The sequence below is a fragment of the Halichoerus grypus genome, chromosome 2 (genome assembly GCF_964656455.1).
Source record: "Halichoerus grypus chromosome 2, mHalGry1.hap1.1, whole genome shotgun sequence".
Taxonomy (NCBI): Eukaryota; Metazoa; Chordata; class Mammalia; order Carnivora; family Phocidae; genus Halichoerus; species Halichoerus grypus.
The window spans coordinates 103111443-103125879 of record NC_135713.1 but is presented as its reverse complement, the minus strand read 5'-3'; the positions used below and the strand labels follow the sequence as shown (position 1 = coordinate 103125879).

General features: G+C 38.4%; 1 protein-coding gene across 4 annotated transcripts in view; it reads right to left on the bottom strand.

Moving 5' to 3' along the window:
• Positions 1-14437, bottom strand: part of SGTB (small glutamine rich tetratricopeptide repeat co-chaperone beta) — a 44376-nt gene that overhangs the window by 24537 nt on the left and 5402 nt on the right. For all 4 annotated transcript variants that reach the window (XM_036117468.2, XM_036117467.2, XM_036117469.2 and 1 more), the window contains exons 3-4: positions 8395-8498; positions 4337-4406 (exon numbers count right to left, since the gene is read on the bottom strand). In XM_036117468.2, coding sequence (XP_035973361.1) covers positions 4337-4406; positions 8395-8498 — 174 coding nt within the window. The remainder of the gene's footprint in view (positions 1-4336; positions 4407-8394; positions 8499-14437) is intronic.

The window sequence follows — 14437 nt, the reverse complement described above, 5'->3', positions numbered from 1 at the left end:
AAATTTTAAAACATTGCTTAAGAGGAAGGATTAAATCACAAAAACCTGTATTTTTCCTTCCAACTTTCTCTAAACCAGAAGCTCTCTATTAGCTTGGTCTTTTAATAGATCATTAGCTACTTAATAGGAAGAGGAGGGTATAACTTTATGAGGAACAAGAGCAGGAAGATTAAAGGAAATGCAGATAGACAAAAGCATCTAAAATCATCCAAAAGTGGAGCAACTGGGAGGCTCAGTCTGTTAAAGTCTGACTCTTGATTTCAGCTCAGATCATGATCTCAGATTGAGATCAATCCCCTGCATCAGGCTAACACGCCTAAAATTCTCTCTCTGCCCCTCCACACCTTTCTCCCCATCATAAATAAATAAATAAACAAATAAAATCATGCAAAAAGTTACTGCAAATTAAGATTCAGAAATGAATATAAAGAGTGACCACTAGAGGCACCGGGGTAGTTCAGTTGGCTAGACATCCGACTCTTGATCTCCACTCAGGTCATTATCTCAGGGTGGTGGGACTGAGCCCCACGTGGGGCTCTGCACTGAGCGCGGAGACTGCTTAGGATTCTCTCTCTCCCTCTCCCTCTCCCTCTGTCCCCACCCACGCTTGCACAGGCACACATGCACTCTCTCTCTCTTTAAAAAAAAAAAAAAGTGACCACTAATAGCTACGTGGTTTCTTTTTGGGGTGATAAAAATGTTCTATAATTGTGGTAATGGTTGCACAACTCCATGAATATACTACAAAACCAATGAATTTGTACACTTTAAAGGAGTAAATTGCATGGTATGCAAATTATAGCTCAATAAAGCTGGGGCTTTTTTAGATTGATTGATTGATTGATTTTAGATAGAGAAAGAGCGAATAGGAGGAGGGACAGAGACAGACGGAGAGAGAATCTCAAGCAGACTCCCCCCCTGAGTGCGGAGTCTAAGGCGGGGCTTGATCCCAAGACCCCGAGATCATGATCTGAGCTGAAACAGAATCAGATGCTCAACTGACTGAGCCACCAAGGCGCCTCTCAATAAAGCTGTTTTTTAAAATTTTTTTAAAAATTAATTTAGATCCCCACCCCCCAAAAGTAACAACTATAAAACCTCTAAGGAAGCTAAGAGGATTACATAGTTTTTATGACAGAGCAAGATAATATTAACTACATGAGCCTAGGTACTTAAATAGGTTTGTTTCTCCTGTGCAAGAGGAATTTTCTGGGTTACGTGGATTTTCTTTTTGCTCTTGGGCCTTTTCATCTTGGGTTCTTAGGGAGTCCTCTGGGTCCATTACAGACCCCAAAAGTTAAAACCAGAAATAGACATGACCACTTAACTCATGTTCGAAATAAAATCCATTGTGCTTATTTCTTACCACACTTTCTTAAGGCAACGATGAAGGTGTTGTGCAATGACCAGAACATTCCCACCGCCAGGCAAGAAAAGCACTGATAGTAAGGGAATGCCTAGAAGACCACACACCACAGGTCCCCTTCCCTGCCCACGATCATGTGCTGAAAACATACCGATCCGCAGCCGTGATCATGCACTCCCTGCCTGCTCTCTGGCACGTACTCCCCTAACCTCTCCCTGTAAAACTCTAGGTGTCCACCTTGTGGGCAGATAGGTGGGTTGTTAAGGCTTGAGCTGCCACCTCCCCCAGCTGCCAGTACCTGAAATAAATTTCTCCTTTCTCTTTTCCAAACCCTCCTCTCTTGAGTTATTGGCTACTCCTGCAAGAGTGTATCTGAGTTTGTTCGTGACAGTGTTGGCAAACCCAGCCAGGAGCTGTGCTTCTGATTGTCCAGTCCCCTTGGGGTTCCCAGAGACAGAGCAGCTGGTCCCAGCAGCACCAGGGCTCACCTGCTCCTTTCCTGAGTTAGCAGTTGTGACAGATCGTTCGCTAATAGGGTGGTATTGTTATCATCATCATCATCATTATTAAAATCTATTGTATGTCTTTTCCTGTAAACCATCACATCAAATGTCTGCATGCTATATGTATATATATATTTATATACATTAACAATAAGCTTAAAGTCACAAAATATCTAACCTACAAACCTTCAGGACACAGAAGAAGAAATTTGTAAAGATAAATATAACTGAACATTGTATAGCACTTTATGCTTACGTGGTACTCTCCTATAAAATTGTCTGCTTTACTGATCAAGACAACCTGTAAGATATGCCTAGACTTTTGTGATGTGTCAGGGAATGACAGAAATGAAACCATCTTGGTTTTGTCTGATCTTACTGCTGCTCTTCAGAAATAAAACACACAAAAATATTTGAAAGCAACATTTCAGGAAGGTACTAGTTTGTTAGAAGCCTTGATTAACACAGATAAGTGTAACACACAGTCTGGAATAGCCTTATGCTTGACAATCTACAATGGCCTTGTGGGGCTCTGCACTGGGTGTGGAGTCTGCTTGCGATTCTCTCTCTCCCCCTCCCTCTGCCTCTGCCCTTCTCCTCTCCCTTCTCCTCCCTCCCCCCAGTGCACACTCTCTAAAATAAAATAAAATAAAATAAAATAACAATTGTTTTAACTTTGTGTGTAGCATGTCTTAGATGTGACATGTCTTAGGGAAAACAAAGAATAAAAGCTTTTGGTTAAAGGCGAAAGCAAGAGTAGTTCAGTTACCCATTCTGGAACAGTAAATGACTCTCTGCATATCCTCCTAATCCTCATCTTACCAACATTCACTATATCATAGCAAACTGTGTGGGGAATGCAATCTCCTGCAGAGGGAGTAAACATGAGGGACAAAAATAAAATTTCAATTTGCCATTTATTCAATATTACCCTCAGTGATTTCACACACTACAAAACTCTGAGCAAGAAAAAAAAAATCAGGTTAAATTGTTTCAATTAGAAACTAAATATATGGAAAATGCATTTCTACCTGGATAGCTTAAATTCAAATTCTTTGGAGAGTACTCTTGATTCAAATGACAACAAGGATCTGGTTCTTGCTTAATTTTTTTTTAAGATTTTATTTATTTATTTGAGAAAGAGAGAGCACAAGTGGGGGCAGGGGGGCCTGCAGTGGGAGAGGGACAAGCAGTCTCCACACTGGGCAGGGAACCCGATGTGGGGCTCAATCTCAGGACCTCAGGATCATGACCTGAGCCAAAGGCTTAACTGATTGAGCCATCCAGGTGCGCCTGGTTGTTGCATGTAATTTATGAAAGCCATCATTCTAAAATTTTAAGTCACTGTAGTAGTATTTCTTAGAGGAAATAAGAAATTGAAAATCAAAAGCAGTGTATTTGTTGGAAATACAGAACTTTGATGCAATCCTACAACAATAATCACATAATAGTAAAAATGCAGACAAAGATATTAAGACAATGTTATTTAGGATTACAAAATTATCTATCTAGGTAAGTAAATCATGGTCTTATGGTACCATGGAATACTATGTGGCCATTAAAAACAGTGATATAGGTATGTATTTATAAATTTAATAGAGAGGTTAAGGCCTGAGGAATAGGAAAAGCATTCTCTCTTCCATATCTACCACTTTAGACACCAACTATTTTTTTTTTTTAATAACTAAACTACCTTCTTCAGTGTAAAGAAAAACTACCTCCTTCAGTGTAGGGAAAAGTCCAAAAAAATGGTTCTGAACCAATTTTGTATAGCTTCGGAACGTGGCATATTCCCTAATAACTCTCTGCCTATAGGACAGGGAACTTCTTGGCTCTCATTCACTGCTAGTATCAAAATTGCTCCCCAGTTTCTTAGTACAAATCTTGTATGCCTGACCTGACTCTCCTCTGTAGCTTAACATAAATGACATGATAGAAAAATTGAACACAGATCCTCAACAGTGACTTATTTATTAGAACCAAGAATGCTTCAAGAGCCACTATTAGAAGATGTAGTAATATAGTAATTAAATGTGCTAGCTAATACTTAAGTGCCATATACATGCATTAACAAATTTCAAAGAACTCAAAAACACTAAATATACAAGAGTTAAAATAATACTGAAAATTATTTTCATCTCTTTAAGCATAAAAATAATTTGGGATCCTAGAGTACACATAGCAAATTCAGTTATAAGTAATCACCCCTTAAGTTACTTGTTTTCCAAGTTTTACTCACAACAGATCTGCTTCTCTTGAAGCAAAGCATAACTACATTGCTCACAAGCCATTCTATGTTTCTAGGCTTCTTCCCTATCACATTTATCTCTGTTCCACAAATACCATGTGGTCTTATGACAATCCAGTCTTGGCAGTATAAACCAGAATCTTATCAACTGACAGAGTCATTTTCTCCAGAGTTTCAGAAAGTTTTACTAAATAAGTAATTTCTCTATGAAATCCTCACCTTCATCTTTTAATTGGTCAGCTTTTCCCACATCTTCAGGCACTGAGTTTGAGAGAGGCAGAATGTCATTCTGAAATTAAATAAAAATCAATGTATTTCCATTTAGCTATATAAAAGAGTCATCCCACAGAACTATGAACAATAATGAATAACTGTATTACAGTAACTCATCTGTAACTACATGTAATGAAATTTAACTTGTAAATAAACGGGTTAGAAAGAAATAGGGTAAAAGTCCTCTCATACATACTTTTATTAGAAAAATGAGTATGTAGAATTTCTCTAGAAAATAATGAGCTACTGTGAATCAAATTTTTTTACTTGCTTTTCTGAGATCAAAAAATTCTACTTCATGCACAACAAATATAAATAATCAGTATACTTAAAATACTATAACCATAAAATAAAGGCAAATTATAACATGGGTAATGGAAATAAATTGACTAGTTTACATTTATGCTACAAGTTCATTATGTATTTTATTGACAAATACATTTTTAGTGAATGGAAATGCTTCACTGTTTTCAAATGAACATGCTGTTGGAAATAAATTCATTATATTTAAAAATAAAAACAGGATATTTTGTTATCCAGATTATGTATTAGCTACAGTCATGAAGCTTTGTTTTTCTGAAATTCCTAATAAATTCTATTAAATTCTGGTAAAATAAATAAATAAATAGCTAACCAGTATACAAAGACTAGGAATAGAAATATGTTCAAGAGATTGTTTATATTAGTGAAAATCTTGAAACATAATGTTTAATATCCAAAGAAATATCCTAGTACGTCAAATTCACAGTTTACAAAAAGAAGCATTAATAATATGATCCTATTATTTAAATATGTGCACAAACACATACACATGCACACAGGCTAAAAAACAAAGACAGGAAAAGTCTAACACAAAAGGTTAACTGTAATATTTGGAGGTAAAATTTTCAGTCTCTTCTTTATATCTTTCCACGTTGACCAAATTTTTTTAAACAATGGACATATATTAATTTCATCATAAAATTAAAAAACAATGTAAATTTCCTATTTTCAGTAGTTACTATCATCCTCAAACCTCCTTTGCATTCATAAGGTTCAAACCAAAGGCACACGCAGAAATATCTTGAGCGGCACTGGGAACACAATGCATTTTTCCATTTTTGAAAGATCTTTTTTAAATTGTGCTCCTTTTACACTTGACTCTGAAGTTCATGAGTAAATCTATAGTTTTCAAGAAAACATAATTTGTAACTAATATACCTATGTACTACATTTAGAATATGTCCACCATGTTCTTTGTCTTGACTAAGGTTTCACAGAACTTGATAACTCTAATGATGGAAATACACTTCTCTAATTACACAAAAATTTTCACAAGTATAAAATCATTCATCAAGTACATGAGTTCTTATTTTTTGTAATCTTTCTCTACTAATCAGTTTTTCTAAACATAAAGTATCGGAATAAAATGGAATAAAAAAGTACAGAATCAAAATGGGAATCCTTGTAAGTAGAGGTCCCTACTTAAAACTGACTATGGTCTCCTAGGATGTAAGTGTAGTTCAAGGACACAGGACTGCCCTGCAGTACTTGCTGTCAGGGTTTCTTCCATTTCACATCTTCTAACAAGGCTGGGCATTTAATGCATGGGGGGGAAAGTGGCTTTTTTGAGTCACAAAAAATGGCATATTGATAAATGGACTCTAATCCGTTCTGTCTAAATCCTTCTGAATTATTTTAATGAAATTGCCACAGTTTTATATCTTTGAAAACTAATTCTCATATTCACTGAATACATTTGAGCAGCCCATAATGTGGGGACGAGGGTTATCTACTTTATATAAAAGGAATGAATCCATTTAGTATATAAACTTAACTGGGGAGGAAAAACACAAGAGCAGTATCCTAAAACTAAAATGACCAACATAACAACCAAGGACACTTGGTGAGACGAATAATTTCTTTTTTTCTAAAGTTTTTATTTTAATTCCAGTTAGTTAACATACAGTATTATATTAGTTTCAGCTGTACAATACAGTGATTCAATAATTCCATACATTACCTGGTACTCACCACAAGTGCCCTCCTTAACCCATCACCTGTTTCACCCATCCCCCACCCTCCACCCCTCTGGTGACCCTCAGTGTGTTCTCTATAGTGAAGAGTCTGTTTCTGGGTTTGTCTCTCTTTTTTTTTTACCCTTTGCTTGTTTGTATGCTTCTTAAATTCCACACATGAGAGAGATCATATGGTCTCTGTCTTTCTCTGACTGACTTATTTCGCTGAGCATAATACCCTCTAGCTCCATCCACGTCGTTGCAAATGGCAAGATTTCATTCTTTTTGAAGGCTGAATAGAGACAAATAATTTCTTTAATTATAACAATTTTGATGCTGCTTCGGGCAAGTTTGAGACTCTCTCTGAGGTACTCTGCTAATAAACACGTATGTGATGAAGTTGCTGCTGTTAAATAGGAATAACAAAGGACTGACACCACGGATAACACTATGCAGATACACAATGGAGCCAGTTCCAGGAAATTATATTTTAAAAATAGTAAGTAAAAAATTTTTACAATTAAATATAATCAGAGGGAAATAGTAAGAGAGAAAGAAAACAGAGCCCTACTTAAACAGAATGCAAAAGTCAATTTGAGCCTACTGGGAGGTAAAGAAAAAGTTCTGATCTCTTTAGTATTAGGTCAACAGTGACAGGAGCTAAGGAATGAGCAAATCCAAATGTTGTCTCAAGCACAGGCCTCTTGGGCATCTAGGAGTTAAATAAAGTCAGCTTCAACCATGGGCATATCCAGCCACTGAAACGGGGTTCCCTAAGGAGGCCAGAAGCCCAGACAATCAAAGAACCACAGCAACCAAAGCAAAGCAAAGAGGAATTCTCTGATGGGGACCCATAGACATGTCGCTATCTCCTTACATCTTTGTCATAGAATTAGAATTCATCTGTCTGATAACTGCACTATTCTTTTTTCTAAGTACAGAAAGAGAGAATAGTATACTGCCAAATTGCCAACTTCATTGCAACTCCAACAAGTTCTAGAAACAGTCAATGTGGTAGTCTCAGCAATGTCCCTGCCAGGCTGAAAGATACACTACATGCTTTAGCCTCTCGCCTCAGTTCCTCATTCCGTATTGAAGCTTGAATACAGAACTAGAGTAACAAAAGGAGTTCATGAGGCACCGAAATGTAATGAAAAAACACAGGGGAGGTCACCCTGGGGCCCTAAAGTCAGTAATCTTAAAATTTTTCAGACAGTTTAAGGGACGCCTGGGTGGCTCAGTTGGTTAAATGTCAGACTCTTGATTTTGGCTTAGGTCATGATCTCAGGGTTCTGAGACTGAGCCCTCCATGGGGCTCCGCACTAGGCATGGAGCCTGCTTAAGATTCTCTCTCTCTCCCTCTCCCTCTACCCCTCACTGCTCCCTGCTTATGCTACTCTCTAAAAATCAATCAATAAATAAATAAAACTGTTTTTAAAAAAATTTTTTTTTCCAGGCAATTTTATGGTCCATGTTCCCTGAAAAGGCCAGAAACCAGAGACCATTATAAACAGTTCTCGAGAGCAGGGATATCAGAACACTTGGTTTTCGGCGTTACTTTTTGCACAATGACCTTGAGCCTTCCCCTGTTTTAAAGAGCCCTATCAATGGCCAAATTTGATGAAATCTGCTTCAAAATGATGATTCAATTCCTGATGAATCTATTTTTACGTAGTTGCTTCGTAAACAGGAAAATTTTGTTTTTAACTTGTATTCCATGTCAGAAATCTAAAAATGCTCAGATACTATAAAGGACATAAAAAGCAACTAAGACATATCATTAAATATAAAAGAAGGTGAGAGGATATGAATAGCTACTAATATGGAAATCTAAAGCATGTTAAAATTGTATTTTAGGTCCCCAATCACATCCATGTGGACTATCTAACTTACACCCAGAAAGAAGTTAGTTACGTAAAGGCCTAGCCGCTCAAATGTTAACAACTCAACATAATTATCAGAGTCATACTTAAACCAGATACTAAGGAGAAAGCAGTGACGGCTTACCTTACAGAAGGAACTGGTGAACATTTCTGTCAAAGGCTGTGAAACTGCTAGATGGGTATCTTCTGGGCTGATTTTAAAAACTGTCTCCAAGCACTGAATTGCAACTTGAAATAAATTTGAATAGTGAAAAAAAAATTAGCAACCTAAAAAAAGAAACGACCTTTTTTTCTGGTAGAAATCTCCACTCAGTGCAATCTGTGGTAATTCAGTATTTATGATCAGAGAACATAAGGAAAAACTAAATGGTTCAGCTACACAGAGATTTCTGTTTATAGACCAGCTGCTGAGGGAAGACAACGTGATTTTTTATTCCTTACTTAAGGAAAAATGTTACCTAGAATATAATTTCTCAATATATCCATTACATCATATTCTTATTGAAGCAAGTCATTAACAACAACTGACTCCTCTCTGCCAATATCTGATTAATCACCAATGATCTAACGCCTTGAATAAAACAAACAAAAAAATCTTCTTTTTCAATGTGAGAAACAGAATTCTCAACCTGACCAAAAATAGTAACAGAAACAAATTCTGGCTCATAGGAGGCACTAAATATTAATCCTGGCATATTTACTTAGGTGAAATAGGTGGGCTTTAAAAAAATTCATTCATGCCTGCAAATTTACCCCAAGCACCTACTATGTGCAAGGTGCTCTTCTAAGGTGATAGAAAGATAGCAGTTAATCTGAGGACAAAAATCGCTATCCATGTGATGAAGCTTAACATTAAAGAGAAGGTGGCAGACAAGCAGAAAAATACATGGCATGTTAAATGGTGATAGGTGCGTCATCTGCATTCAGTGTATGACAAGAAAACTGATGTGGTCAGGGTACAGACGGGATGGAAAGACATGGTGGGAGATTATGCTAGAAAGCAAGTCTGTTGTTGGATGACAAGGCACCTTATATAACGTTCTCAAAGAATGTGCACTTTACACTACAGGCAAATGGAGAGCCATTAAAAAATTCAGTGAAGAATATTATAACTGGATTTGTGTTTAGAACTAAAACTCTGGTAGGAATGCTGAGAATGAATTAGACAGGGAATAAGATGCAGGCCTTATCCTCAGAGACAGTCTAATGTGGGAGACAGACAGTTAAATGCATGTAATACAGTATAATAAGTTCACTAAGAGAAACATGTACCAGCTACATGACAGAGTAAAGGAAATTACCCCTCAGACCAGGGAGGGTTCCCACTTAAATGATCTAAACAAACAAGGGGTCCAAACCAGGGCAATTACAGGAAAGAAACCTATCCTGTCATTTCTACGAGTACTCACAGAGGGGAATGGAGGCAGATTCTCATCTTGAGGATGCTCTCCTTTGAAAAGGAATTCTCTCCCAGTTCCACAAGATGAGAATGAAGCCCAAGTGTCCAGTGTACTTCCAGACAGTGTGGAAGAGATTCACTTATATTTGTGGAGGACTTTTTATTATTTGTATTCAATATATTTAAGTTAAAAACAACACAAAAACAGTTCACCCACTTCTCTCACCCCACTCCCCACCTCTGACAACCACCAATCTCTTCTATCTATGTGCTTGGTTGGTTTGTTTATTAGCTTCCATATATAAGACAGGTCATACAGTATTCATCTTCCTCTGTCTGATTTATTATACATTCACTTATATTTGTGTATGACTTTTAAAAGATACATTATGTATTAATTGTGGTCTTGAGAAAAATACCTCTGTCACAAAAGAAATACTATTATTTTTTCTATCCAGAGAACAATCCTCCCTAGAAAAGGGACTGAATAAGCAACTAAGTTACCAAGTATAAGAAGTCAGAGTGTCTTTTACATAGAACATAATCCACTGTTTACTCATTCCTCATTCTCTCAATTTCTATTCTTGCCAAGCAGCTGTTCTCAAACTTCAGTCTGTATCAGCACTAAAAACATTGGGCCACAAGGAAACAGGCTCCCATCGCCATGAAGACAGTCAATGTAAACAACAATAATAATAATAATGGTAAATATACGTGTGTGTTTATGTGTATATATTTATTCTTGATCAGTATCTTTCCTCCCTGATCAGAATGGTCATTGCCTTTACTGTGCCATGTTGCTGGTACCTGTTTCTATTATTGAACTTATCATACTATATTACATGCGTTTAAACGTCTGTCTCCCACATTAGAGTGTCCCTGAGGATAAGGACTGTATCTAACTCATCTCTGACTTTAACAGATCTGGCAAATAATAGGTGTTCAATAAATTTAATCTACGTCTTTGTTTACAGTGGAAGTAATAGTTTAATTACAGAGGAAATAACAACGATAAAATCTGTAGAGAAAAGCACCTCTCCTCTCCAAAACATTAATGCATGGCCATGGGAAAGAGGGATAGTACACAACCAAGTCCGTAACCAAAACCCACAGTATGTAACTTTACTGCTAAACACTGACAGGTGGAAAGTCCATGTGGTAACTGAGGGATTTTTATGCTCTATCCTGTTGAGGAAATTCAGTCCAGCTCCTTTATCTGTGCTGCCACTAATCTTAAAACACAGATCTGGTACATAATAGACACAATTAAATATCATTAAAGGAGGTGGCTGTTTTGTTTTAAACACAATTATTTGGCCTGTGTCTTTTCAAACCACTTTACTGAGGTATGGTTGACATATAAAAAGCTGTCTGTGGGGCGCCTGGGTGGCTCCGTCGTTAAGCGTCTGCCTTCGGCTCAGGTCATGATCCCAGGGTCCTGGGATCGAGCCCCGCATTGGGCTCCCTGCTCCGCGGGGAGCCTGCTTCTCCCTCTCCCGTTCCCCCTGCTTGTGTTCCCTCTCTCGCTGTGTCTCTCTCTGTCAAATAAATAAAATCTTTAAAAAAAATAAAATAAATAAAAAGCTGTTCGTATTAATGTCTATAACTCCATGAGTTTGGGGATAAGTATACACCCATGAAACCATCACCACCGTTGAGGCCGGAGACATACTCATCGCCTCCCAAAGTTTCCTCTCACCACCTTTATTCTCGTGTGTACGTGTGTACTAAGAACACTTAACCTAGATCTACCTTCTTACCAAACTTTTAGTACAGAACACAGTTGGTGATAGGCACCAGGCAGACTAGTAAGTCCTCAGAACTTAATTATCTTGCATAACTGAAACTTTGTACCCTCTGACCCTCACCTCCCTGTTTTCTCCTTCCCCAGCCCCTGGCAACTATCACTCTACTCCCTGATTCTAAGCGTTTGACTATTTTAGATTCCTTATATAGGTAAACAGAATTGTTTGATAGGTAAATCCAGCTGCCAAAGTGTTTAGCCTTGATGATGATGGTGTGGGTGGAGAGACTGAGGCAAAGGCCCAACTGGAATAGGTTCAAAAAAGAACAGGAGAGGAATTAGAAAAGGCAAGTATAGACAGCTCTTTCGAAGAGTTTTCCAGCAAAAGGAACACAAAAAGAGTAGGCAGTAGTGGCGGGGGTGGGGGGAGAGGTTTGGGAGGGGGGTAGTATGACAAGAACTCAGGACTACCTCGTTACCATTTTTCATCCAATCAAAAAAAATCAAATAACCTAGGTGCAATAATTTATCTTATTTTACCTCAAGATTCTCATTTATGAAACAAGGATTATTACATTTGATCCTCCTTTCAGGAGGTCATACTCAAGAATAAGTCATACAAATATAAACAAATACTGTATATAATTATTGTTCCACTTTAACAACAAACAATAATAGTGCATTTGGTACTGATGAGGAGCAGGGCAAGTGAAGAGTTCTATTCAACACTACCATATCCCATCTGTACAGCACTTTATTAAAAAGCTACCATATGCTAGGTACCTGCCATCACTGATTCTGATTCTCTTGACGAATCTATCAGATGGAGAGGAGGCAGACAGCTTCACCTAACAGACTGAGAAATTAAGATACAGACCAACTGAGTGATAGGCCCAGGATCACTTGACTCAATTCATCAATTCAATTCAACAAATACTTATTGAGCACCTACCATGTGTCAGGCAATTTTCTACATGCTTCAGATATATCAGTGAATAAAAGAGAAAAAATCCCTGACCTCTTGGGGCTGACCTTTTGGGGCAGGGGTGGAGAGGTAGGCTATAAGCCATAAAAAGTAGAGCAGGGCGAAGAGACGCAAGTATGGAGAGCAGAGCAGGGAAGCAGGCTGCAGACGCAAGAGTGCCCAGCATAGGCCTCCTTCAGAAAAGAGATCTGAGACTCAGACTTGAGTCAAAAGACTCAAAGAAGATGGGGGTTATTACCATTATCTGGAGGAATAACAATCTAAGCAGCAAAAAACAACTACAACAGAAGCCTTTAGGAAAGAGGATGTCGTGTATTTAGAGTTAGGAAGCTAATTTGGCTCAAGACAAATGAGAAAGGGGAAGAGTCTGTGAACAACACATCACAGAAGTCCAAATTATATAAATCCTTTAAACCATGACTAGGTAACATGAGAAGTCACTGCAAGATTTTGAGTGGAGAAATGATAGAATCTGACATACTCTGTTTTACTTTTTAAAAATTTTTTAAAGATTTTATTTTTAAGTAATCTCTACACCCAACGTGGGGTTTGAACTTACAAACCCAAGATCAAGAGTCACATGTTCTACTGACTGAGCCAGCCAGGCGCCCCTGACCTACTCTGTTTTAAAAGATCACTGGCGGTTGTGTTGGGAATATTCAACAAAGCTGCAAGAACAGAAGCAGACAGACTAGTTAGAGGCTACTACATTAAAACAGATGAGAAACACTTAATTCTACCCAGGGGTGACATAAGCGCAGGTGGGAGGAAATGGTAAGACTCTAGATATATTTTGAAGGTACAGCCAACAGGATTAATTAAATGATTAAATGCACAGTCTGAGAGAAAAGAGTCCAGAATGATGCCCAAATTTTGGGCCTAAGCAACTGAAAAGACAGAGCTGCCATCAACTGAGATAGGGAACAGATTTTGGGTGGGAGGATCAGGAGTTCAGTCTTGGAAATGTTCAGTTTGAGATGCCTATTAGACAAAGAAGCAGAGATATCTAGTAGGCAGTTGGATATAAAAATCTGCAGTTCAGAAGGAAGGTCTTGACTGAATGCCAAGAAACTGAATGATACCATAAAAAAAGTGAGTATAGATAGTGAAGAGAAGAAGATCAAGCACTGGACCCTAGGCACTCCAGGTCAGGGAAAGGAAGAGAAACTAGTAAAGGAGATGGAGCAAGCAATGAGATAAGAAGAAAACTAAGAGAGTGTGAGGCGGTATCCTGAAAGCCAACTGAATCAAGTATAGGGCAGTGGCGGCGGTGAGGGGTGGGGGGGAGATGAGGGAGATCATCAGCTTTATCAACGGCAGCTAGTAAGACAGATGGAGACTGAGAACTGACCACTGAAATAAATAACCCAGAAATCACGGATGATCTTGATGAGAACAGTATGGGTGGAGAGACTGAGGTTAAGGCCTAACTGGATTGGGTTTAAGAAAGAATAGGAGAGGGGCGCCTGGGTGGCTCAGTCATTAAGCGTCTGCCTTCGGCTCAGGTCATGATCCCAGGGTCCTGGGATCGAGCCCCGCATTGGGCTCCCTGCTCAGCAGGAAGCCTGCCTCTCCCTCTCCTTCTCCCCTTGCTTGTGTTCCCTCTCTCGCTGTGTCTCTCTCTGTCGTAAATAAAAAAAAAAAAAAAGAAAGAATAGGAGAGGAATTTTTTTTTTAATATTTTATTTATTTCTTTGAGAGAGAGAGCAAGCGAGCAAACAGAGGGAGATGGAGAGGGAGACGGAGAGGGAGAAGCAGACTCCCCGCTGAGCAGGGAGCCTGAAGCGGGGCTTGATCCCAGGACCCCGGGATCATGACCTGAGCCAAAGGCAGACGCTTAATGACTGAGCCACCCAGGCGCCCCAGGAGAGGAATTTTTAAAAGCAAATATATACAATTCTTTCAAAGAGTTTTCCAGCAAAAGGGGAGGACAATAAAAGTAGGCAGTAGTTTGGAAGCAGGGGGCTAATAAGGCAAGAGTAATTAGCTGCTGTTTTTGCTTTTTTAAGAAGGGAGAAATAATGAAAAGTATATTCTGA